The 26,454-nt window shown below is 46.6% G+C and overlaps 1 protein-coding gene across 4 annotated transcripts in view; it reads right to left on the bottom strand.

Annotated features, from left to right (window-relative positions):
• The window catches only part of MDGA1 (MAM domain containing glycosylphosphatidylinositol anchor 1), a 156,478-nt gene that overhangs the window by 99,088 nt on the left and 30,936 nt on the right, over positions 1 to 26,454 (bottom strand). For 3 of the 4 annotated variants that reach the window (XM_042789528.1, XM_042789527.1, XM_042789526.1), the window contains exons 2-3: positions 6,588 to 6,727; positions 3,630 to 3,804 (exon numbers count right to left, since the gene is read on the bottom strand). In XM_042789528.1, the coding sequence (XP_042645462.1) occupies positions 3,630 to 3,804; positions 6,588 to 6,727 (315 nt within the window). The remainder of the gene's footprint in view (positions 1 to 3,629; positions 3,805 to 6,587; positions 6,728 to 26,454) is intronic. The other variant, XM_042789529.1, reaches the window with a different exon arrangement.

Raw genomic sequence — 26,454 nt, 5'->3', positions numbered from 1 at the left:
CAAGATCAAGGAGCTGAGATGGAGAGTCATCTCCTAGATGGGAGCAAGTCTTGTGGGGTACCATGGGAACATGAGATGCAAAACACTGCAATAGCTATGTACAATTTCTCTCCCTATTAAAATATCCTCTGTGTATTTTCTTCTTTTCAAGGTTTGTACTGACCCTCCCTTTTCAGGAGCTTCTACTCACTGCATCTCCTTCACCCATCTGGTCTAAACTGATCAGATTCTATTGTCTTATCCCCTTACAGAAAAGGCTCCTTCCAATTCCCTCACCATACCTGCATCAGACACGCAGATGTCATGAATGAATTAATCGTTATCACTCACTTCATTTGCAAGGACACAAGCAATAGCCCTGCAGGGAGCATACTTTCTCCATCCACTCAGAGCACACCTCTCCCAAGGGTTGCCCTCCCACTAGAAAGGGATCATTTTCTTGGGCTTTTGCACCAGACATCAATATTTGAACATCAAGGAAGCATGAGAAAAACCTCAGAGGGGGTAGATCTTAGATCTTTCTCCTCCCAGAACCTCTCTGAGACTGACTGAGGTTAAATGCAAAGATCCCATTTGGCAAGATGGGACCAATAGAACTAAATTGGTCCTAAAACTGAAATCTGTCCCTGTGCCCTTAAGCATGTTTTATAAGGCATCTGTTGAGCTCAAGTGAAGCAATGTTACATTTTCAGAAGCCTTATTACCCCATCTTCAGCTGTGAGGAAACTAAGACACACACACCCAGTATTCTCTTGTGCTGCCACCGTCTTCTGCACTTGTTAGCAGAGAGGAGGAGGACACACACTCATCACCTCCTGCTCTCCTATGCCACCTAATTTTCACAATATTTTATTTTAGAGATTTGTGAGTTTGGGGATTGACTCCCAGAAAGGAAGAGAGAAGCAGGAATTAGTTTCTTCTGCTAATGTGTCATCCATATAATGTAAGTTCCCTGCCAAATTACAGGTGTCAACTTGTGGATTTGCATATTTTAATGAGCTGTATGTTTGGTCAACAGCAATTGTAATGGGACCTGAGATTTGTCTGCTTGACCACACCATAACTTAGAGATATGAGTAGAGCCATTAGCAGAACAATGACAAGACATCAAAACAACAATAAAAAAAAAAAAAAAAAAAAAAAAAAAACCAAAAAACCAACACAACAAACCAAACACAAACCAAAACCAAGGCTGAAGAAAAACATACACAGGTGGAAAAAAGTCTCTTCTCCATACAGTGCTGTCTCCATGTGGCCAAAGGATGACTGAGTAACTCTGTAGCTACCATCCTTCTGAGGTCCCATTCTCAGCAGGACACGTGGCAAAACGCTTCCCTTACTGATCAAAAGATACTCACCATTCAGGCCTCCTGGCACCCAGCTACTCCCCACACAGAAAACATCTTCCTTTCAGTTGTTAAACCCTTCCTCCCTCAAATCTTTCAGCCTTCTTTTGTAGCAGTCAGCTCAAAGTCGAGCCCTCCTGAGAAAAGCTAAAATAAACCCTACGATGATATGCATGTCCTTGATGTACGAGTAACACCACTGATGTCAGTGAGCTGCACAGATGATAAATTTGGCCCAAGGCTGCTCATGTAGATGATCACATGGGATGTTTCATGTGCAATATAAGCTTGTAAACATCCATTCTTTCTTTTTCTTTATTTTCTCTCTCTCCCACATGGAAATACTCCAAACAGCAGCTGTCTGCCAGTATCTAACCAATACTTTAAAGCCTCACTTGATGCCCGCTTGGGGCAAAGGAATAACTTGCTACACAAGTTAGTGTTTCCAGCTGAATATCCTCTTGGCACCAATGGTGCTCCCTGCACAACTTTGCTGTCTACTGCTAAAAGTATGAGCGAGGACCTGCACTAGCAATCAAGGACACCAAGGTTCACAAGGGTGATTATTTACCTCTAACTACAAACTGGGATGTGGGAAAAGAAGGGGTTTGCTTTCAAATTCGGGTTCATTCAGCTGAAGGTTGCCTGGGTGAGCGTTCAACAAAAACTGTGGCTTTTCCTATGTGTTCCCTTGTACCTTCTGCAAATACTAGCAGAAAATAGTCTCTCCTCCCCCAAAAAGAAGTGAGCAGAACAGAGGTGCATTACCAAGTCCATCTGCAGAGTAGATGTTAGTATGAGAAAGCCCTTGGCCATCCCATTAGCCCCATAGTTCTACAGGTCAGAGCTGCACGAGGGACCATAGGACACTACATCACTCTAGCTCCAGCCTGCACCCCAGAAGTAAAGGGAGCGCCCTCAGGGCATAAAGAGATTGATGCTACAGTCCTGTTCCTAGAGACACAGGCCCTGGCAAGGTGTCATACTGAGGTTTGAGAAAAGCAAGTCCCCTTTGCAGTGGAGAGTTACCATATCACATGTAGGAGAAGAAATGGGCAGAGAAGTCAAGCAGATCTAGGTGGGTGTCAGAACTCATCCAAATAAAGACATGCAACGCCCATGAGTAAATGCTCATCCTACCCAGAGTGGCTGCTGCTGAAGCAATATATTTTCCCAGCCTGTAAGATGGTGCTGACACTGCACTGCTCCAATACAGGATAGAGGAAGGAAGAAACAGGCACGAGAGCTGCTCCAAGCCATACAACACAACTGTGGATCATGAACCTGCTGAAGCCTAAAGGATGTTCAAATCTATGGCATACTTTGTGAGGGCTACATCGTTGTAGGGTTAGACAGGAGGACTAAGAGGAAGCAGTCAGGCAGCAGTTGCTGTCAGCAAAACTCTGCCCAGACTCCAGGGAGGTACTGGGGTTTTGAAGCCTGGAGGTTGCTCATTATTGACAGATAACCACAGTGCACCTCAGCACAGAAAACTGTCTTGCTAGGAGGAGTGTGGGAACAGGTGGTAACAGGTTTGGGAAGAGTTCAAACTGCTTTATCACACTTTATATCTTTTTAAAATCAACCTCCTGTTGGCTAGGCCTTCTCAGAAGATATAAGTGAGGAGAGGGATTTGATGACACTTGGGTTGGAGAAAACTGGAATAGTGAATAGCCAAGGACAATGAGTAGAATTGCAGTCTTCCTCAAGACAGCAAATCTCTTCAAAATTTGCCTAGACCTGAAATCTTGGATTCCTCCCATATGGGGGTTATGGGATAAGCTTAATTTCCCTTTCTTTTGGCCACAGCAGCCCAAGAATAAAAAATATTAAGCTAGCATAAGTGACCTTCAAAACTGGGGTCCCACGGTAGAGAACTGTCAACAGCATCTCCAGGACACAAAAAAGATGGGCAATGCAACCAGCCAGAGAAACACTGAGTCACTAAAGCCAAGGGATCCTCACAGATTCCTTTATGTTCAGAAAGAAAGCAGAAACTATCTACAATGCTACATGCAAGACAAGTGCTAGGGACCCCTGGCAGTGACAGATATGATGGCACCTAGATAAGAATGACTCACACAGACAGGCAGAGCTAGCTTTTTTTGTGGATGGATCTAATCTCCTAGGGAAAACAGACCCTAGGGACACAGCACCAGTCCCTTTGCTCCTGAATCGGGTGCGCGTGGTCCTAGGGCAATGCAGCTCCCTGCCGGCCCCGCAGCGAGGCAGAGGTGTACAGTAGAACTGTGGGAAGGTCTGGGTTGCCGCTAAACGACTTACACTGCACATCTACTCGAATGGACTTGATGGCAGGAACCCCAACCCCATTTTCTGCTTTACAGTAATAGCGGCCCCCCTGCAGCCTTTGGATCTTCTCAATCCGAAGGGTCTCGTTAAGCACTGACGTCTCTTGGAATTTGTCCGACGCGCTGCCAGCGGTTTTGGTCCATCTCACCTGCATGAGAAGAACAAGAGAAACGCAAACAATCAGTGACTCAAACTAGAGATCCCAAAGGACAGCAGAGGTCCTTTTGCTCCTCTTTCCCCCTCCTCCCTAGCCACTCTCAAAAAAGGGCCCTACAGCAGCACCAAACCTTACCAAAGTTCAACTACTGATCTCAGTATGTCTCAATAGACCAGCTGCTGATTCTCATCCATCACCAATCCCCATATCAGACTGTCCAGGATAAGCCCTTGGTTCACCCAGACAAACACTGCATATTTACCACTCCTGCCCTGGTCCTGTAACCCAGCAGCTTGGTTAGTTTTATACCACTATCTGCACAGCACAGGACTTTCAGGATTAAGCCTTGGGACCCCATGTGGCTGGTAGGCCATGAAGCCACAGCAGACATCATCTCACAGCTACAGAACTTTTATTGCAGTCAACACCCTTTCATCTTTCTCTAGACAGCAAGGCTATTTCTGCTGTTTGCTTTTCCAAGTAAGAGTGAGAAAATGCAGTTGCTATCTGACTCTTGCCCCTTTCCCACAGGGAACCCCTGTGTATGTCATTTTTATAAGTCATCCTTTTGCAGTATACAAGCTTTTACTTTCATTTTAAAGATACAGAAGAAGAAAATAAAAAAATCCCTTCAGATTTCAAGCTACCTTACATTTTTTGTCCTTACGTTACATGTCTTAAGATTGTGAGGGCAACAGAGCTGCATGATATTTCATGGTGAATGGTGGCAAGAGGACAGCACTCCTAAAGATTGAATGGTTATTCTTATGTCTGGAATGAGGTACAGCCCTAGCAGTGGCAGCACAAGCCTCCCCCTTGTTTTCTGCAGTCCAGACAGTGAAAGAGAGTTGGCTTTTCTCAACCCACTGATTTTCTGTATATCTGCAACTTCTCTTCTAAAGGCTGGTGACTGGTGGTCTCCCACACTGGTGCCCACCTAGACTCTGGGACTAAGATCCTGAAAGATCAGCCAATAGAAAGAAGATAGACATTCATTCAACACTGGCCACAGATAAGATGGACCAGATACCTTGACCACTCTGCCAGATTTTGCCTAAAGCTCACTGCCATCACCTGATGGATGCTGAGACTCTAGAAAGAGCAGAGGTGTCTACATCCCAGTCCCAGAGCACTAGGCTAGGCAGATTTTTCAAAGCTAATGACCATGGATTTATTTAGCCTTTGTAGGCTTATTATGAAATTGTCTGAAGGTCCCAAGACTCTCAGAGTCTCTTGTTTGCAAGGACACTTTAGCCAGCTCTTTAATCTTTTCAATTTCAATCTCATTTAAGTATTTTGGCCACATTTTCATGCTTTAATGACTGGCTGATAGAAAGGAAAAGAAAAGATTAAACAAAGGTTAGGATAAGAGCTTAGCTGGAGAAGAAATCTATCTGGAAGGGGGGAGGGTGGAGATAGGGCGCATGCAACATTTTATATGTGCAGGTTCCAGCCTCCCTGGTCATGTCTGGTTCCACGTTCTGGTGTCCTACGTGCATGTCCAGGCAACGACAAGCCACAGTGTTGCCCACTACCATGCTTTCTGCATCAGGTTCTGCTCCAGAAATCTCTCTGGCTACTCAGGCTTAAATTCCTGCAGCCTGCCAGCATCTTCCTACGCATTCAACATCCTTAGATGGGGCCATCCCTACCACCTTCCTTGTTTCTGACATACACAGCAATCATCTGTTCATCACTGTCACAAGCCTAGGCTGGTTATTTTTGTGGTCTTAGATCAGATAACTTCCTTTTTATTGTTTCCAGGATATGCTTTCATGGATAAGCCATTTCAAATCCTGCTGGCTGAGTCTATCTCCCTCTTCTTTGTCATCGCCTCTTAGCCAAGTAGCTCCTCACAAGCAAGTCCACAGAGGCATTGATTGGTGTCTGCAAACACATGGCTTCTCAGCACAAGTATCTTTGGCAGGATTGGGGAAAGGAGCCAAGAAGGCACACTTGGCTCCCTTGAGTGTATCCTGGCACATCCAACCTCACAGTACGCACCAGCTGCCATTCCTACCATGCTCTGTCCCAAAGAGGGCAGACCGATGCTCTGGTTCAGTACCTCTACAGACACGTCCACACTAACGTTGAGCCAGCCTGCTTGAGTATCTGCAGGGTGGGAATGTGCCTGTGTGGGGCTTGGGGTTATGCAACCCTCTAGAGACTCTGGGGAAGGACTGCAGCAGTAGCCAAGCTCAGCTCTCCTCCACTGAATTGTGACTTTGAACACAGCACGGATATATCCAGCACTGCAAGTGTGAATCTACCTCTGGTCGGTGGCCATAAAGCCATGACCAGTGGGCTCTGCGTGGGGGTCAGTGAAGTGCACTATAAACAACTCCCCTAACTCCCCCAAACAGGTTCCCCTTGGCTGTACATCCAGAGAAGGTGAGAGACTGATAGACCATGAAGGACCAACTCATATGGCCAGCACATGGGGGAAGCCTGTTCAGGCTGTTCCTGCTTTGTAGTAGGAGGGTTAAAGATTTGAGGGTGGTTTGTATAATAGATTCAGTTTGGGCTTTCATGTTTTTGGGGGGTCTTCACATACTGGAGACCACTAGAAGGTCAGTGTAGGCTCATGCAAAGCTTTGTGAACTGTTTTCCGTGAAGTTAAGGATAGATGCCAATGCTTGTGCTGTAGGGCATCTCTATCTGACTCAACATGTAGGAGAAAACTGGGCACCTTACTGTTGACAATTCTCCTTTACATAGAGACTACAAAGAAGTGCCATGGGGAACATGGGTGACAGGCAAGACTGAAAGCTTACCTGTGGCCGGGGGTGTCCTGTGACCAGACACTGCAGGACCAGCGTGTCCCCCTCTCGAATTGTGTAAACTCGTTCACTGATGTTGTCTTCCTTCACCACGCACGCCTGCCCAGCATGGATGATTTGGGCCTGAGCAGGAGCTGCAGACAGGAAAGAAGAGGTAAAGAGGGAAACAAGCAGCACCCCATCCCCTTATGCCCACTGCCCAGGGTGGCTGCTCCCACAGCAGTTTGGAAGAGCCACCTCTTAAGCCACAGACAGGAGGAGCCAGACAGTGCTGGATATGAGACACAAAAGTCTCAGGAGGTATAAAACTAAGCTATTTTCCCCATCTACTGGGAAGCTGGTCTCAACTTCTATTTTAAAAACCTTTGGTCCTGTTGGGATGAACAGCTCTAGGCACTGAAAAGCAGAATATAGAGATTTTTTGAGGGACCCTACTGCATGGGCTGAGGACCAAGAATTTCCCACTCTTGTCTCTCCCAGAAAGAAGTGTGTGCAAGCAGTTAAAGCAGGGACCTGATCAGATCACAACTGCTCTATGATTACTATGATTTACCTTGCAGGGAACTGTGGTAACTACTGAGCAGAATCAGAAAGGGCCTTGAAGCTCTGTACAGCTTTCAGCATGCATCCCTAGAACAGGCATAGCACACACTGCAGGAGAAATGAGTCTTCCCCAAATTACACAGCAACTTATCTCAGCCCTGAGCCAGAGGAAACAGCCTCTGCAGGATCAGGGGACCTATAATCTCTAGGGTTCCAAGTGGAGCCCAGTTACAGCCAGTCCAGCCGGGAAAACAAGTAAAGACCAGTGCTGTGGAAAAATATGTGGGAAGAAAATTCCCAGAACAAAAGTTGAAAAACTTCATGCCCCCTAAATGGCAACTATATCCCACTGTAGCCCTGACCAACAGCAGAGAGAGGAGAGCTCTAGGAGAGCGGGGGTTTTTTAAAGAAAAAGCCTCAGCTTGAGAGTCCTGTGCAAACAGCCCTTGGGTGCCTACTCCTAAAGCATTTGTGTGATCACCAAAGTGGCTGAGATGTATTGAAGGTGACTGTGCAGCCCAGCGGGACACCTGTGCTTGTTCGAGGGGAAAACTCCAGTCGCACTTCAAGGAACAGAGAATCCCACAAACGTGTCTAAGAATCAGTGCCTCAGTGAGAGTCCCTCTGGGACTTCCCTGTCTTGCTACAATGCTTCCAGGTGACTCTGGAGTCACAGCTTTAGCTTCCATTAGTGAAATACAACACGAATGAACAACTCATTGAGGAGATGATCAAAGGGTTTAAAGCCACGAGCCTTAGCGAGCCTTCTGAAACAAGCACAGATTTTGCACATCCTGTTAAAGCCGAACTGAGAGACCACTTTTTCCTCAAGCTTAGTTGAGCTTCAAAGACTTTTTTTTTTTTTTTTCCTTTTGGCATGACCAAAATGCTCTAAACCCAACCACCTGGTCAAGGGAAATGCTCGGATTTATGCTGGTTTAATCCACCAGCAGCACAGACCTAGGGCAGGCTGGGCACAGGCTGTGGAGATCTGCCTTTGAGCTCAGCCTGTACGAACTGGTGTCACTGCAATGCACTGACCAAGCAGCAGTGACACAAGAGTGGACACAGGGCTAGCAGGAAGCAAGCTGATCTTGCTGCTGGGACTTCCCAGCCTGCCACAGCCACCCAGCACCCAGGCAGCAGCACTGCACATACAGCAAACTACTCCCTCTTTTTGCATCTCTTCTGTCTTTCCAGCATGGTGGCCCTTTGTTAAAATCATTATTTACTGTCCAAACCGTTGACTAACAGAAGCAACACATGTATTTGAATAATACGATGGCACAGACATGGGCAAATCCCTCAGCCTCTCCCGTCTTCCCTCTCTGCGGGGCTCCCAGGAGCACGTCTGCCATTGCTCAAGAATCATGGAACCCTGAAACCCACTGTCAAAGTTTTGCTGATACAACATCCCCTGCTTGGATGGTAGAACAGTCTCGTTGAACCCAGAAGAAAGCAGAAGCCTATATATGTGCTTACATACATCTGTGTGCTTGTATACACATACAGGTATGGATATACACATACAGATATGTAAATACATTAAATAAAATAGTGACTTATCAGGAAAAGACATCATGAATGCTTGTCAAGCAATGACAGAGGAGTAATTCCGAAGCCCATATAACCTTTGCCAAACTACAGCCTCTTATGCTGTTTTAGCCCTCGGATCAGTCCTCTGCAGACCTGCCACCACACCTTTAACCCCACATGCACTGCAGAGCATAGTTCTCAGTGCTGGGACCCAGGCTGTGATGCTGAAGAATCCCTGCTCTGTGATAAAGAGACACACCCCCCGCCCCATCCCTTCCCATCCAGTACCATATTCCCCCCCATTCCTGACTTGTGCTGCCTGCATTTCAGTGGGGTTCTGGCACCCTGCAGCAGCAAAGCTCTCCTAACCTCTCTTTAGTCTCTGGGCTGCATTTGCCGGCTGGTGGCTCTATTCTCCCTTTGCAAACATGACCTTGCTGCAAAAACTAATTTCCAGACACCCCATGGAGAATCAGAGTATTTATCTGAAGCTTTAGCTCCCAGTTAACTGTTTCCTAAAGTTGTTCTGCTGTACCTCACATGGTATACAACGTAAGTCTTTCAACTTACACTCTACCCTTTGGCCATCCTGCTTCCTTACTGTCACCTGCCCTGTGAAACCCTTTCCTGCCACCTGCCTAAAGGCACTTCCACATGGGGAATTTCTACAGCAAAATTACATACAGTGGTACGGGATTAGAGGGGTTTCGTGCAACTATTCTGGTGCCAAAATACCTTGTGGTAATTTGTTGGTGTCTCTCTGAGTTTGATAGAAGCATTACTTAAACTAATCCTTATTTGACACTACAAAGGATTATATGGTACTAGTCTACAGCAAAATGACAACCCTAGGGATAAGCCCTGTGTCGTAATTTTGTCCTCTTATCTCAAATTCTCCCTGGATCCTCTGAACTGTAACAAAGTTTACAAGCAAGAGTGTGCACATCTAGTTTTGTTCATAGATGTCTTAACTTGCTTGTGTTACCATCACTAATGCCTTTCAGCTATATTAACTGGAAAGGGATACCACTTTAAGTGAATCCCCACTGCTTAAACTGTAATATCTCTCTCTTGCAATCACAGCACCAGGTCCCCAGCAGAATGACCAACATTTTTCCATGTCTTAAACCCCATATGAACCCAGATCTCTCAAAAGGGAGCTCAGAAAGCCTGGGGTTGTCTTGGAAAGGAAAGCACTCAGGTAGATGGCATAGGAGTCTGAGAAACTCTGCCTTTGATTATAATTTGACATTAGTGAAGTGGTGGGGGCTGAGCAACACAGCCATCTCTTACGGGATTGCATTAAATCACAGGATGAGACTCAGGAAGGTCTCTGTTCCAAGCTCAGCCTGCCACAGCACACAAAGGCTGGGAAAGTCACCTCATGCCATATTACAGATGGGCAGAGAGATTGCGAGGATTAATTGCACTTTTAATGTGCTTGAACAGAAAGAATACATTATTGTTTGACATAATCCCAGGTCTCCTGGAGGATTTCAGCAGGCAGACAGTTTGCACATTGCCAGCACAACAGGATGGCAGGGCCATGCCTGTCAGAGTAAACAGTTTCACAGAAGGCCCTCAGCAGAAAAAAGAAAGGCTGGAGCGTGGGGGCAGCTGCCAGAGATGGAGCAGTAATCTCAGCCATTCTCAGCAGTGCTCCATGAAGAACAACCCTTGCACAGATACAACCTGCCCTATTAAGTCCTGCTTAGGGGCAAGATCTCTCTCCTCAGGCTGGCAAACCCCAAAGTAGAGGTCCAAGGAAGACTTCTGATGACCTCTATGGGGCAGGTTGTTCCTCACTTTTTCCCAACATTGTGAGGGACGGATGCATCATCATGTCCATTCCACTTCCAGGTAAGAGATCAACTTAAGGAAGGTTCGCAATACAAAGTCTTCCAGAGAAACTAGGCCATCCAAATATTAAGTGCCAGATACTTTACAAGGGAAAAAAATTGACACTCAACCTGCAGCGTCAGGCCCTTCTCCTTGGTAAAGGGCTGGCTTGCAACGCATTTGGCCTCTGCACTGAGATTTCCTACTATGCTTTCACTTGATATATTTACACATTAAAACAAAAGGAAATTGGAGTGGATAAAATGACTTTATTCCCAGTGCAGTGTACTGTAGAATGTTGTTATTACCATAATCTGGAAAGTTTATGAGACTCTTGGTGCTTGAGGTTGCTAATATCATTAAAATGCAGAAAAGGAGAGAGAAATGGTCTTTTGGAGGACTGAGTAATCTGTATTTGGTTCACAGGTCTAGCCATTTATCTCTCTGAGCCCGAGATCTCATCACTACAACGGCAATGATAAGAGCTCCTTCCCAGAGAGGTTGGCGAGTGACAGATACTGCACTGGTACTCCCACAGTCACAGTCAGCAACTGCAAGGGCAGGCTGCTCTCCCCTTTTGCAGCACAGCATCAGCTGCACTTCTGTGCTGCCTTCTCAGCAGGCTAACACGAGCCATCACTGCTAGACTCTGCCCTTCCACCACATTTGCCACCTGCACATGCCCTGCAGACGGGATGAAGAACTTGCATCTCCAAAGCTGCTGGCCCAGCAGCAATGCTGAATCCACCTACCTCTGCTACCACCCTCCCACAGGGTGGGGAGAGAGGGAGGCTGCACCTGGAGCCTTCCCTTTTCCTCAGGCTTAATCTACCAATTTGCTTTGCAAGGCAAGTGATGCCCTCTCATACATCTGGTGTAATTATAGTGCAGACTCTTCTGCACATAAGCTAGGCAAAGAAGCCAAGGTCCTTCCCCATCCCTGTTCACAGGCTCCCTGGACTCACATTGTTCAGTTACACGGGAGCAAGGAGGGGGAGAGGAGGGCATCGGCAACTATTCTGCTGCTTAAACCCCTCAAGAACTTGCCTGTCTCCTCCTCTCACCCTTCCCATCTACAGGAAGTAGGGGAACAATACACAGTGTTTATGGAGCACATAGGGTTGAATAAGCATTTCATTAAGGAAATCCACAGGTGCCACTCCGTGCTCAACAGCCATTCTCAGTAGCTGCGTGTCCACGGGTGGAACCGTCCTGCAGCACCATCGGTTACAGACTCTGCATGGCAAAGCACACAGGGAGCAGCCCAGGCCTTGAAGTCACTGTTTTAATTAGCATTTTATCCCATCTGTTCATGCAATGCAAAACTCTGCATGAAAAGCAGGGGCATACAAACATGAAGACCTCTGAGGAAGGGGCTGTGTCCCCTAGTAGAGCACAAAGAGAAGCCAACACACAAATAAAGGGAAGAGACATGGTAGCAACACTCAGCAGGAGTGAGGAAGGCCTAGTAGGGTGGGAAGGGTCTGCAGGAGCAGCATCCTCACAGTCAGACAAAACACCCTGCTCATGCCTGCTCTGGGAGGGGACAACAGCTGCCTTGTTGTGTGTTCCGTCACTATGCAGCTGGTCTCATTGATTGCTCCACTGTGGATGAAGACCACAGGCTTTGCTGAGACTTTCAACAAAACAAATTAACCAAGCCAGCTTCAGCCCACAATGCAGGGCATGGTATCGATGGGCCATTTGAAAAGGAAAATTCACTCCAGCTTGAGGACGATTATGGAAATAATAATACACAATCAGTGTCCATTAACACTGTCAGCAGGGCTGAGGATCAATAGCATATTAATGGCTGAAGAAAGACTGCCTGTACCTATCAGCAGTTAAGACCAGCATAATAGCAGAAGGAGAGGAGATGGCATTGGGTGGGAGTAATCAAGCTCAGGCACTGGATGTCTTTGCACAGCCTGCCCAGGGGAACCCCTGTCACCATCATTTTCTGAACACCTTCCCTGGCTGCTTGCTTGGGGGCCGCCTCCTCTGTACCCCAGCCCCTCCCAGATTTTCCCCAGCACAACAGCAAAGGGTGAACAGCCCCTGCAGGGAACTTCCCCAGCTGAAGCTGCCTGGAAAAGCTTAGCCTGATTAGGCTCCAACTTTTAACACAAGGCCAGGCTAGTCCCATAGCAGAGAGCGAGGCAATGCAGAAACCCCCCAGGGATAGCTGAGGAGCAAAGAGCATCCATGGTCCAGGGTCTTCTCCCACTTCTCTCTTACCAAAGCTCCTCCCATTGGTTCTTCCAATATAGTGTGATGCCTGGGCAGCTCTGTGATACCACAAGGTTGTCCTAAAGCAAAAGCCTTCAGGAAACCCTCCCTGAGTGCTGGTGCTAAAGGTTACAACCCCAAGCAAGACAGATCTCCACTGAGGCTCTTTTGCTCCCATGCAGTGTTCTCACTGCAGCCCAAGACATGTATGCTCAAAAAAATAAAAAAAAAAGAATTCTGCTTACTGTACTCCCAGCCCAAATTTGCAGAAGGAACATGTTATATTTCAGCAGCAAAATGTCTATGAGTCCTTTGGTACTTGTACAATGAACATGATTAAAACACAAACATCAATCCACCCAGAAAAGAAACACAGCCACTTCCAAGATACGCAAAGCAACCATGTCTAACCCCACACAACACTCCATAGCACTCTTGAGCAAGAAGAGAAGAATATAATTTTCAATGGGAAGTACACAGAGAAATGACAGAGTTGTAGAAAGTAATCACATAGCATGAAACTTGGATACTTAAAATAGCATGGGATTTTTTTTTTTACTTGGAAGAGACCAAGACTATGCCTTTACATCTCTAGCTGATTGCATCTCCAGAAACAGAGCTTCCTTTCGCAAAGCTCAGCCAGATGATTTGCACAGTCTTAAAATAACTTTTTGCTTAATCAATGTCAATTCCTTGAAACATCTCTATAATTTTATTACTTTTAGAAAAATGCTAGCAACAAAATCATGTGAGATATCATGAATAGGAGGTACACGCCCCAGTGACTGCAACACCTGCTCCCAAGACCTTAATTCAATTTAAAGCTAAAGAGCTATTGTGTGCTTTACTAAAGTATCAGTTGCCAGATCATCACTGACCACCCCCAATCCCCCAACTCCACTGCCTGCAGTGACTCACTAGTTTCCCTAGGTGTTCCCCAAATTTTCTTACATAGGTCCACCTAACTGCAGACTGCCAAGCAGCAGAGCACAATCAATCAGCAACTTTGATGGGAATCAAGTGACAGAAGTTACACACACAACATTACCGTGGCATAAACTCTGCATCACTGCCTATCTCGTATGCCTAAGCAGAATTTGTATAGATGACTCAATGCCAGAAATATGAAGTAGGTTGTCTTCAAATCTTCAGGGGCTCCAGATATGGTAGCAGTCAGAGCCTGCACCTCAGCGATACTGTCTTGGAAGCTTTCAGCTTTGGTTAGGAAACAAAAAAAGCATGTCTATCTCATAACAGCCATATAAGAGACTTTATCATCTTTCCCAACCCACTTCCCACTGTGCCAGCTTCAGAGCTTGAGCTGTATCTCTAAATCCTGCTGCAAAACCCAATGAGCCACAGAGCCACACTCGGATGAGGTGATCCTGCCAAGCTGAGTGCTCAAAGCATTTCACTTAAAAACCCATTTCTTGTCTGGTTGCTACTTAAAGCTCCTAAGCATTTTAGGGGAAAACACAAATGAGGCAAGCAGCTTAGGGGAGAAATCAGGCATCCTCTATTCTAGAGACCACCGACAGACTGATTTGTTTGTTAGCTGGTAAAATACTCAAAAAATAAAAGTTCAATTAAATGATCACAGAAAAGAGGGCTACAAAGAGAGGAACTCAAGTGGACATGGGCAACACAGACACTTGCTTATCCTGCTCACAGGCTGCAGGAACAGCCCGCAGAGGACAGGCCAGCACCAGCCGCCTTGGCAGGTTTGATCCCGTGCCTCCTTATGGAAACTCCCATCAGGTCTCCAGTCCCCTGAGTCAATCTCCAGCTGCTTCATGGACCCATCACCCTCTGAAGGGGAGTGAACAGTTACAGGCATCCAGATACGTGTGCTTTCAGCCTTCATTGTGCCCATCACCAGGAGCCTCCAGGCAGTCAGTTCACAGGAGAGCCAAGGCTGGCTCAGGTAGAGACACAAGTCATCTGTTCTTTATGCATCTCGTGCTTTTGCTCTCCCTTTTCCCTCCTCCATTGCGCACACAGGAGCCACTGAAGCTGCACATCCCCACTCAGCCAGGAAAACTGCCTTTCACAGGCATGCTGCAGCTTGTCAGCATAGGTAGCAAAGCCCAGCAGGTGACATACCCAGGATCTGCTGCTAATAACTTCTGCAGGCAAATGGGCTTTGCACGAATGATCCCAACGATTCTACCTCTCCTCTTTTCTCTGAATTCAAGATCAGCTCATTCACACACTCACTGCTGGCACTGCTTATTCCAATTTCTTTCCCTTTTTATACTTTGATCCACTTTGGTACAACAGTGACTCTTCAACAAAGAGGTCTGTGTGATCTACAGGATCTACAAATCAGTATACTTTACAACTCATCTGTTGTTTCCTTGCTGGACCTTTTAACGTAGGGGATGAGAGTACAACACTGACACTTCAGCCCTTCAAAACAGAGAAAAAAAGCATCGGTTTGCTAATCATCTGTCAACTAGATCAGCAACAAAGGTGCATGAACTCTAATCAATGAATAACTACAGGCTCCTTTTCATATCAAAAGGAAGGGAAAAAAAACATCAGGCAACAGCTGTGGCTCCTGAATCTTGAAAAAATAAGGAAAGACAGAGGCAGTAGTTTCAAACTGGGTTCCCTGGCTGACAGGATGCTCCAGACTTTGCTGGTGAGGACTCAAGTCACACATATGTGTTAAAACCCACCCCTGGAAACACAGGAAGAGAGATAGATTCAAGCTCCAAGTATACTGAAAACAATAGACAATATCAAAAAACAAACCAGTATGCAACCAGAGTACACTATCACAAGCTGGGTAGGTGTCCTGGGTTGAGTGAGTGGTGGGGTTTTTGGTGGCAGGGGAGGGGGCTCCCCCAGCTCCAAGTCAGCCCCACCTCTGCACCAAAACTGAGCCCATCAGCTGCGCCTCTGCGATAACGTATTTAAGAAGGGACGTGGTGACGGGCAGTTGGACTTGTGAGGAGGAGTTGTGGCAGCTGCGTGAACACCAAGGTCAGTGGAAGAACAGAGGAAGAAAGGAGGGGGCAGGTGTGCTGGAACAGAGACCCCCCTGTATCCTGTGGTGAGATGGCAGGGCGGCCCCCCCCTGCCACCCATGAAGATCTACCGTGGAGCAGACACTGAATTATAGCCTGTATTTTTCACCTGGATGATCAAGGTGCTGTGCCTGCAGAAGGCTGGGGTCTTGTGGGAAAAGGTAGACCCCGCTGTTGTAATTCAGCGCTGGGAGGATTGCAGCATGCGGGGGTGTCTCATGTTGGAGCAGCTGGAAGGGCTGCAGCCGTGGGAGGGAATCCAGTTGAAGAAAGTTGGTGACCCATGACAGAGCAGCGTGGGGAACGCTGCAGCCCCTGGGAGGGACTCACATCAGAGAAAGTTTGTGGAGGACTGTCTCCTGTGAGAGGGGGACCATGATGGAGCAGGGGGAACAAGTTCCAGAAGTTCCCCCCACCGAAGATGGAAGAAGCAGCAGCACTGACTGCACCCCCCATTGCCTGCCCCTGAGCCGCTGTGGGGAGGAGGTGGAGATATTGGGAGCAGAGCTGAGCCCAGGAAGAAGGGAGGGGTGGGGGGAAGGTGTTCTCAAGATGTGGCAATGCTTCTCACTGTCCTACTCTGTTATGTGTTGTTAGTGTCTGTAATAAATGTATGTTCTTTTTTTTTCTTCCCCTAACGAGTCTGCCTTTTGCTCGTGACCATAAAGGGTGATTTTTTCCCCATCCCAGTCCTATCTCAAACCCCAAGCCTGGCTCTCTGTCCTTTCTTATTGCCAGAAGAGAAGGGGGAGACAGTGGCTGCTTGGTGTTAGGCTGCCAACCAGGCTCAAACCACAACAGTAGGCATAGGAGTATTTTCATGAAACTCCAGCTGATGCTGTTCAGAATGCTAAACCCTGTGGCCCAAATTCTTCATTGCCAAGATGGAAACTGGGGTCTGGTGAGCAGGACAAGTGTTGGCAGAGAAGAGCTGTCAGAGGAGAGGACTCCTCTCTACACACGGAGCCAAAGTGTATGTTATACGCTCAGGGCTGCTAACCCCAGAGGTGGGTGCACGGCTGCGGAGTTAGCACTGCAGGGCACTCGGGGCTTTGGCTAGCCAGTGCCCCAGCTCTTCTGCAGACCTCCCTCTCCATGTGACCGAAGCAGCTGCACTGTTGTCAGACGAGCTCCTGCAGAGGCACAGAGCTTGGTGCAGACCACAAAGCCCATCTGAGAACCTGGGTAAACACTCAGGCACTGAATCTATGCTAAATTCTCACCTGTCACAGCTCCACTGCTTCCAGGGCCCCATCTATCTGGCTCAGAGGGAGCTGGGGATGCGAGGGCAGTCACACGTGATGGCAGTGCAAACATTCCCTCCACGCAGGACAGGAAAGGTTCAACAAATGGTCATGTTTACCTGATGCTATACCCAGCCTCGACAGAAAGTGAAAGGCCATGTCAATTGTGAAATGGGGGGAAAAAATCACTGCAGGAGCTGGAGGGTGATAAGAGCAATAGGAGAGAGACTGAAGTAAAATTTCACTGAAACTCTGTCCAAAGCTCTATGAAGAGAGGGTACCTACTCCACAGGCACCCCAAGTCCCCTGCAAAGTCACTTCCCAGGGGATGAAAGCACAGTGGCTGCATGAGATCAGCTCTCAGCCCCAAGCCACTTAGTAGAGGATAGGCAGCCACAGCACAAACCCCAGCACAACAACTCACTGGCAACCCTGGCAGAGATGCTAAGGGCCCAAGGGGACAGCAGAGCCTTGGCATCCCTCTGCTGGGTACTTATCTGCTCCCAGCAAGAGCAGGATTAGAGACAGGGATGCTGCTGATGATACAGCCCCTTGGTGGAAAGAAGCCTTTGTGCTCAAAGGGGTTCCCATACAGGCCCTCACAAAACACTGACACTTTTATCCCCCAAGCAGTGCTGTTAGGTGGGGAAATGCCGCTATTGCATGCTGCCAGCTGGGGAAGACAAAGAAATTAAATGGCTTGTCCATCATCTGGCGAGAATACTGAAGCACAGTCAGGGATCAATCCGTACCTAACTCCACTATAGCACCTTACAGTGCAAAGGCCAAACTATAGCCTCCAAGGCTGCCTAATACAGTACTAAAAATTCACGTTCACAGGGAGCAGAGGAAGAAAACTTCTTGTACAACACAGAAGTGTTTACTCAAGAAAAACTGTTTTCCTCTATTTTCTCCCATATTCCTTTTCACCAGCACAAGGAACTTAAGCCTGAAAACTACTGCCAACAAGCAAAATCACCTAGAGAAGCAAAAGCAAATAAGACAGCTTAACTCCACCCCAAAGGAAGACAGAGCAACGGAAAGGAAATGACAGCAAATTGTCAGGAAAGCTGAGGCAATGAGGGCTGCGTGACATCCCTGGAAATCAAGCCAAGTAATGTTTTATCTTGACAGTGTCCTTTGCATCCCTGCAGTGCCTTTGCTGTGCAGAGTCCTAGAAAGTCCCCAGTTCTTTCCTTCTTGAGTACCAATAATTAATAACCACAACCTGGCACACAAGCAAGCAATTCTCTCTGGTTTTGATAAGAGGAGCCGACATCTCTCTAACCCCAGCCACCTCCATTGTTTTATTCTCTTTGTTTATTGATCCTTTTATGCACATAATGCAAATTGACAATTAATAATTCAGCCGAGTTAATGGTGCTTAAATATTAAAGGACTTTTCTCTTTTAATTAGCTGTAGCAAAATAGGCAACAAAGGAGTGCTAGATAGATGCCATTTAGAATCATAGAATTGTTTAGGTTGGGAAAGACCTTTCAGATCATCAGGTCCAACCATAAACCTAGCACTGCCAAGTCCACCATGTCCCTAAGCACCACATCTACATGTCTTTCAAATACCTCCAGGGATGGTGACTCAACCACTTCTCTGGGCAGCTTCTTCCAATGCTTGACAACCATTTCCACGAAGTTTTCCTAATATCCAATCTAAACCTCCCCTGGTGCAACTTGAGGCCATTTTCTCTCATCTTGTTACTTGGGAGAAGAGACTGACACACACCTCACTGCAACCTCCTTTCAGGTAGCTGTAGAGAGGGATAAGGTCTGCCCTGAGCCTCCTTTTCTCCAGGCTAAACACCTCCCAGTTTCCTCGGTCGTTCCTCATAGGACTTGTTCTCTAGACTCTTCACCAGTCTCATTGTTGCTCTCTGGACATGCTCCAGCACCTCCATGTCTTTCTTGTAGCGAGGGACCCAAACTGAACACTGTACTCCAAGTGTGACCTCACCAGTACCAAGTACAGGGGGACAATCACTTCCCTAGTCCCCCTGGCCACACTATTTCTGATACAAGCCAGGATGCTATTGGCTGTCTTGGCCACCCGGGCACACTGCTGGCTCATATTCAGCCGGCTGTTGACCAACACCCCCAGATCCTTTTCCACCAGGCAGCTTTCCAGCCACTCTTCCCCAGGCCTGCAGCGTTGCGTGGGGCTGTTGTGACCCAAGTGCAGGACCCGGCGCTCGGCCTTATTGAACCTCATACAATTTGCCTCGGACCATCAATCCAGCCTGCCCAGATCCCTCTGCAGAGCCTTCCTTCCCTCAAACAGATCAACACTCCCACCCAACGTGGTGTCTTCTGCAAACTTACTGAGGGCGCACTCAATCCCATTGTCCAGATCATTGATAAAGATACAAAACAGAACTGACCCCGGTACTGAGCCCTGGGGAACACCACTTGTGTCCAGTCACCAACTGGATTTATCTCCATTCAGCACAACAATTTGGGCCTGGCCATCCAGCCAGGTTTTTACCCAGCAAAGAGTGTACTTGTCCAAGCCACGACCAGCCAGTTTCTCCAGGAGAACGCTGTAGGAAATAGTGTCAAAGGCTTTAGTAAAGTCTAGGTAGACAACATCCACAGCCTTTCTCTCATCCACTAAGCGTGTCACCTTGTCACAGAAGGAGATCAGGTTAGTCAAGCAGGACCTGCCATTCATAAACCCATGTTGACTGGGCCTGATCACCTGGTTGTCTTGTACGTGCCACGTTTTTGCACTCAATGTGATCTGTTCCATAACCTTCCTCTACATCAAGGTCAGACTGACAGGTCTGTAGGTCCCCAGATCCTCCTTCCAGCCTTTCTCATAGATGGGTGTCACATTTGCTAACCTCCATTCAACTGGGACCTCCCCAGTTAGCTGGGACTGCTGATAAATGATTGAAAATGGCTTGGTGAGCACTGCTGCCAGCTCCTTCAGTGCCCTTGGGTGGATCCCACCTGGCCCCATAGACTTTTGTGTATCTAAGTGGTGTAGCAGGTTGCTAACCATTTCCTCTTGGATTCTGCTTCCCATCCCTATCTTCCACTTGAAGGGGCTGGGTACGCAGAGAACAACTGGTCTTACTATTAAAGACTGTGGCAAAGAAGGCATTAAGTACCTCATCCTTTGTTACTATATTTTCACCAGCATCCAGTAAAGGATGGAGATTCTCTTTAGCCCTCCTTTTGTTGCTAATGTATCTATAGAGACATTTTTTATTACCTTTTACAGAAGTAGCCAGATTAAGTTCTAGTTGGACTTTAGCCTTTTTAATTCAAAATGCTCTCATCCAAGATCCTTGGCATTTTTCTAGGGACAGGAAAGAACAGTTCTGGGAAAATTCTGTTCAAGTCTCCTACTCTCACTAAGAAGGTAACTAACCCATAGAAGCATTTCCAGAGGCTTTGATTCATAGGGCACATTAATCTCTGTCAGCTCTTTGTTTTCTCTCCCTTCTGCTCTTCTAATAAAGACAGAGGGAAAGGGAAGGAGGGGCAGAGGGTAGAAGAAAAATTCTTCCCTGTAAGAAGTGCCACCACTGGTGGCCAGCACCTACATAACAAAGCACAGATGTGGATCCTGAAGCCTTCTTATATGTCACTGCAAGACCTGGAACCAGGTGAAAGCAGAGCTAAAAGTAAGTAGTACACACAGTTAACTGAAGAGTTACAAACAGCAAAGAAATCTTGCAATTATTCCCTGGGGCAAGAATAACTAATCCGGGAAATTAATTTAAGATTAAACTGCAAAAAATAATCCAGGTGCAGCAGGATAAGGGAACACACATTTATTTCTCTTCTGCTCATTATGCCAAGGAATGAGAGGGAAACCTCAGTTTCATCTCAGCTGGAGCTGATGGCAGGAATATCTCTTAGTCATAATGTTGCTGGTGTATGACATCATAACTGCAAAGAGTTGATAGTGTGGGGTGCTTTAACTGTACATACCTCCTCTCTTAATTAGTGCTAGTTTTATGTCCTGGATTGGTTTGAGTTTGGGATAATGATCTCCCACCTTACCCAGAGCAGAACCACAGAGTCACAATGATTAGATATACTAACTGTTAATAACTTAGTTTAATTACAACCTATTTTCTTCAAATTTAGCCTAGACATAAGATTTCAATGAATTCTAATTACGTGCCACATTTGAAGACCCTGTGCTATTGCATTATTAATTCCAGACAAGGAAAGAGACTGACAAACACTAAATTCCTTACCAAGGATACTTAAAAAAAATTAATCTTAATTCAAACCAATTAATAGATTGACTTGCAAATTCTCTGCAAATTCATTCTTCCAGTGAGAACTAAGCACTGTAAATCTGTAGAAGGTAAGCTGCATTTTTCACACATAACAAAGAGATCAAATTCCCAGTTTATGTGCAAAGTTGGGTTCATCCTTAACAGCAGACCTGTTAGCTGCATTTCCATAAAACAAAAAAAGCTGCCAGGCAGGACATCATCGCAAAGGGTGTCCCCACATGCAATGGCACCCAGAGACTTCAGGATCATGGGAGAGGGCAGAGCACCAGTACTTCTGCCCAGAAGTGACAGTGGTGTGCAACACAGCCTTGTTCACAACCAGCATCCCCCCATGCACACATGAGAGGGCAGTGGTGCGCATACCAAAATCAGCCCATTATACTTTTATGTCTGATTTCAAGGTGGAGAAATTCAGATGCAGGAACTGCTATTTTACCTCCCCTTGCACAAAAATGCTAGACAAGGGTCTTTCACAACCCTCTCAGACTTGGGGCACCCCCTGCCAGTTGCTTTGGCAGAACATGGTGAACCCCTCCCTGCCTCTATAAAGCTCTGCACACAGGGAGCATTTTCTGTCACTCCGCATCTGCCGCGTGCTGCTCATGCAATGAAATATTCTTGACACCATAACAAACAGTTTGCATTGTTCCCCTTTAACAGATTATCTGCCTACTCCTCTCCAGCTGTGCAGCAGATCTGGCCACACCGCATCTGCTGGGCAGGCACCCCTCAGCCCAATATTCTGCTTATTGTTGCTCAGGGGACTTAAGAGGTGATGGGGGAGTAAATGGCCAGGGGACAAGTTACATCTCCAGGAGTTTTCAAAGGCAGTAAAACATGAGCCTGTTTCCAGCCTCCTCAGCACCAAGTTACCAGTTTTGGCCTTCTGTAATCTCCCTTCCACCTGCAGCTACCCTCAGTAGGACAGGGCCATTCTTTGGGTGTATGTATGGTTAACTCACACAGTACTGCAATGCTGTGCCCACAAACAGGGTGGGCTTTGGGCCACTACTACAAAGAGCTCTCCTCAACCACAAGTACTAGGTGTCGGTCTCAGGAGCATCCCCCAATCCCTGCAAAATGAGAGTAGCTCTGGCATTGCCACATCCTGGCTACACTGATGGAGTTCATTCTGACAAATGGCTGCAGCAGCTCAAACAATTAATCTTTGGAAAAAGGAGGAAAAAGAAAATGGAAAAATGAAAATGGACTTGTAAAGAGTTTTGCAAAAAAAAAAAAAAAATAATCTGATTACAACTGAAACATAGACAAGGAGAAAGAAGGCGGGCTGATGCTGCCTTGGCCATTCCCTGGTGAGAGACTGATAGCAATGAACTTGGGAGCAAAAGTTCCACAAAGCAAGGTTATGAATTTATTACACTGCATCTGTGCAGAGTCAAAAGATCGCCTGAAACACCAGGGACTTGCAGAGGAAATTGGGGAGGCAGTAATGCACATGGGAGGCTGTTTAAAATAATTTCTCAGCTGGCTGACTTCACAGGGGGTAGGAGCAGAGATTAATTCTCTACCCAGGATCATGCATTTGTGCAAACATTGTTGAGCAGCTTGTTCAACAGGGGATTCAGGGACTAACACAGCCCTATCAAAGCAGCCAGGGTCTAGCTGACAGCCTTGCAAAGGATGCAAGATGATCTTTGACACTAAGGAAATAAAGCTCTGAGAGACTGAAATGCTGACAGGCACCAGCCTCAAAGCTGAAGCGCGTCTGAAGAGGGAAGCTCTTTAAAGACTTTTGTTCTCAAACTCTCTTCTGCAAGAGAAAAGGCTTTGGCCTACTTAGGCAAGGCCAAGGGCAGGCTAAGACCTCAGCATATTTTAAAATCACTTATCCTCAGCTCCATTTGATGTTCTCTTGATATTAGGAAGAAATTTCATTTTATTTAAAACATTCCTGGGCCTTCAACTGTTTGTGGAATGACACAGAGCAGCCCAACCCACAGAGAACAAAACAGTCCCTTGATCTCTGAAGGAGACAGGAGGAAAGCAAACTCCCAAGGAAAACAAAGTCTCAAACCAGCCTCCTTTCTTAAAGACCTCAACCAGCCCAGCCTGCTGCAGAACACCTTTGCACAAATTAACACAAAAACAGACAGTGGGCTTCCCATTTAAAAGAAAAAAAGCATTCGAAGAGGGGGTCAGTTTCTGAAAACACAGAACCTCCATAGTGTGCAAACCTGAACTGCCATCCCCTAGATGAGCAAGTCCGTTGTGCTGCCCACCAGGCAAGGAATTGTTTTACCTTCTAAAAGCTAGTTTTGCCCCCAGTTTCAGCCTGCTCCCATTTTATACAAAGGGGAGCCTCCAGATCTGGTTATGTCACAGAGAAGTATAGCTCACCAGTAGCCCACCAGGCTGATGGCTGACAGGGACTCTGAACTATTTCCCAGTGTTTCTCCCACAAAAAACATCACCAGTTACCAAGGCACCACCAGTTTGTCTCACTGATATGGACAGCATGCCTGTCTTGGGGCATTTCAAAGTCCAATGTGACAAGAGATTGCTTCTGTAATAAACCACATTGGGGAAACAACTAAGAACCATTTGAGTCTTGCAAATTACATTTGCTAATCCTCATCTGGAGGGGCACAGGCTGGCCTGGACAAATTTATGGAATTAGCTGGGGAAAAAAGACCTCATGCCTTGCTCCAGCAATGGGTACAATGATGGCTGCTCCTCCTTCCACGGGCCAACAAGCATGTGTACGGCTGAACACGCAAAAATGAGCCGCTCCATCACACATTACAGTCACCGTGCTTTCAAACTTCTCTCCTCGTTTGATTGTGTCCTAAAACAGGGTTGGGGGAACAAGTCGTTCAGTTATCAGCCATGTGCCTTTCCTGCTGCTGCCTGCCAAAGAGGGGAGGAAGGAGACAACTGAAGCAGCTGGGGAGCTACTCGTTAAACACCGAAGGATTTCATTTGCAGCAGCAGCAGTGTTCCAAACCAACAGTCACCACTGAGCACTGATGGCCAATAGCTCTTCAGGACTCTGTTAACCACAAAGTTTTTCAGCCAACTTATCCCAACTCTACCCAGGAGACATGGAATCCTGTCTTTTTGGTCAGTTAAAAAGACCTAATGGTCTTCAGTTCATGGCCTTCACCCTCTACCACTCTCATGTATCACTGCTCAACTATAACACCAAGGAAGACAGTGAGTGGGAAAGAAACCCAGAAACTGAGAATAATCTTCAATGAGCACTAGTCAGTAATTGACTTGATGTGTGACCTTGGGCAAGCACATTCTCCCCTTGGTGTATCTTTGTCTTCCCATGTGTCATCTGAATAATTGCACTACTGCTGTCATGCAGGGTACTCTAAAGCTTATTGTTTATACAACTTTTTGAAGATGCAAAACGCCATATAAGTGTTAAGTATTATTGTGGTTATTACCTTCCTCACAGGGGGGTTATGAAGCTCCGTAATTAATGTTTGTAAAACAAACCTCTGTCATCAGATGAAATGTGCTAGAGAAGTGCAAAGGATTAATATCCTCAGTAATCTGATGTGGGTTTTACTGTTCTGCACAACACTTAATAAAAAATAATTAAAATCAAACCTAAGATGATACTGGTAGGAAGGATGAGAAGGCAGGGCCGGATACATGTGGGGACAGACTGCTCTCCGTTAATTAAGTCCAATACCATCAGTCTCCCAGACAGTGCCAAGTATTTTCTTGCTCCTAGTGATAATCACACATTAAACTTAAAGCTGATTTTAGGTAACCAGAACTCAAGTGTCCCAGAAAGACTCGCACTGCACTCTGGAATACCAAACACAGCTGGAGCAGCACAGCTCTGGCCCTGCAACCCTTGACACAGCAACTGCTGCCTGAGGAATTGGATGGGCAGGGAGCAAACAGCTGCAGGTATGCTCAGGGACCCCACAAGCACCTAGAACGGAGCCAAAAAAAGGCTGGAAACGCACCCACAGGGCCCCACTCCCATATACCTCAAGTCCTAGGCTCCAGACACTGGCCTGGAGGAGTAGAGAAATATCATTCCTTTGGCTGTGCAGGATTCAAGTGCCCCAGAACACAGGCAGCTACCAGTCCTATGCACCAAGAGCCACTAGCTCTAAAAATATGTACCAAGCCTTGTATTTCTTCAGTATGAGAAATGCGGTTGCTGAAGTGTTTTGCAGTACAGCTACTTCCAAGTACAACAAAGATGGAGAAGCCTTTGGAGAGTTTCTTGGAGAACAATTACTACCAGAGAAGGCAAATTGCTGGCAATTGCTTTAGCTGCTTGAGTACCAGCTTTCTCTCCAGCACAGCAGATGTAGAGTAGCCCCATACATGTGTTAAACAAAACAGCCCTCCAGAGGCTTCATGTTACTGAGTTTGACCCACCTGTGCCCTTGGGGGGGAGTAGTGGTATGGGCTACCCTGCCTTTAAACCCACAGGCTGCAACAGTAGTTCCCTGGCAGATTCCAAAATCAACAGGATGTCCAAGCCCTGCAGATTTTTTTGTGCAACTGTTAATTAGTCCTCACTCTTATTTACTGCATTTGCCCACATGGTTTCTTCTGGTGCCAATTCTCTTTGGTTAATGCCAAAGTGATAAAAGTGATACTGGTTTTCCACTGTATACATGCATACACATATGCCAACACTTTCCACAGGCAAACGGACCAACAGCAAAACTCAGGTGAGATACAGAAAGAGCTCAAGGAAGTACACATCTTACAGACACAAGAGTCCCATGGTACTTGCCAGGTCATCTGCAAACCTTCCTTACAGCCTGCTCCACAGTGATGAGCCCGATAAAGCCTTAAAATGTCCCCAGAGAAGCATCTCCACAGCTGCTCTCATGTTTGCATCAAGGAACTTGTTCTGGCATTCAGCCCAAGTTGTCCCCACGGACAGAGGTTTAAGACAGGGTGGAAAAACAGCACCCAAAGCACCTGTCTTGTAGCAAGCTTGTCATCTTTTTGTTTATCACCTGAAGGCACACAGCAAAGGGATCTGAGCTCACATCAGATATTACAGTAATAGGTGTGATTATCAACAATCTTGGTTGGGCCTGATACACCACCACAGAAATGAAGACACACATCCTCTTTCTTTAGAGGGCTTCAAGTGATGATGGGAAGCAAACTACACCACCACAAGAAAGACAACAGCCACTCGAGGAGTCCATGGGAT

Source organism: Tyto alba, unplaced genomic scaffold, assembly GCF_018691265.1.
Source record: "Tyto alba isolate M040663 unplaced genomic scaffold, T.alba_DEE_v4.0 Super-Scaffold_16, whole genome shotgun sequence".
Taxonomy (NCBI): domain Eukaryota; kingdom Metazoa; phylum Chordata; class Aves; order Strigiformes; family Tytonidae; genus Tyto; species Tyto alba.
The sequence above is the reverse complement of the archived record's forward strand: the minus strand, read 5'-3'. Positions and strand labels throughout refer to the sequence as shown.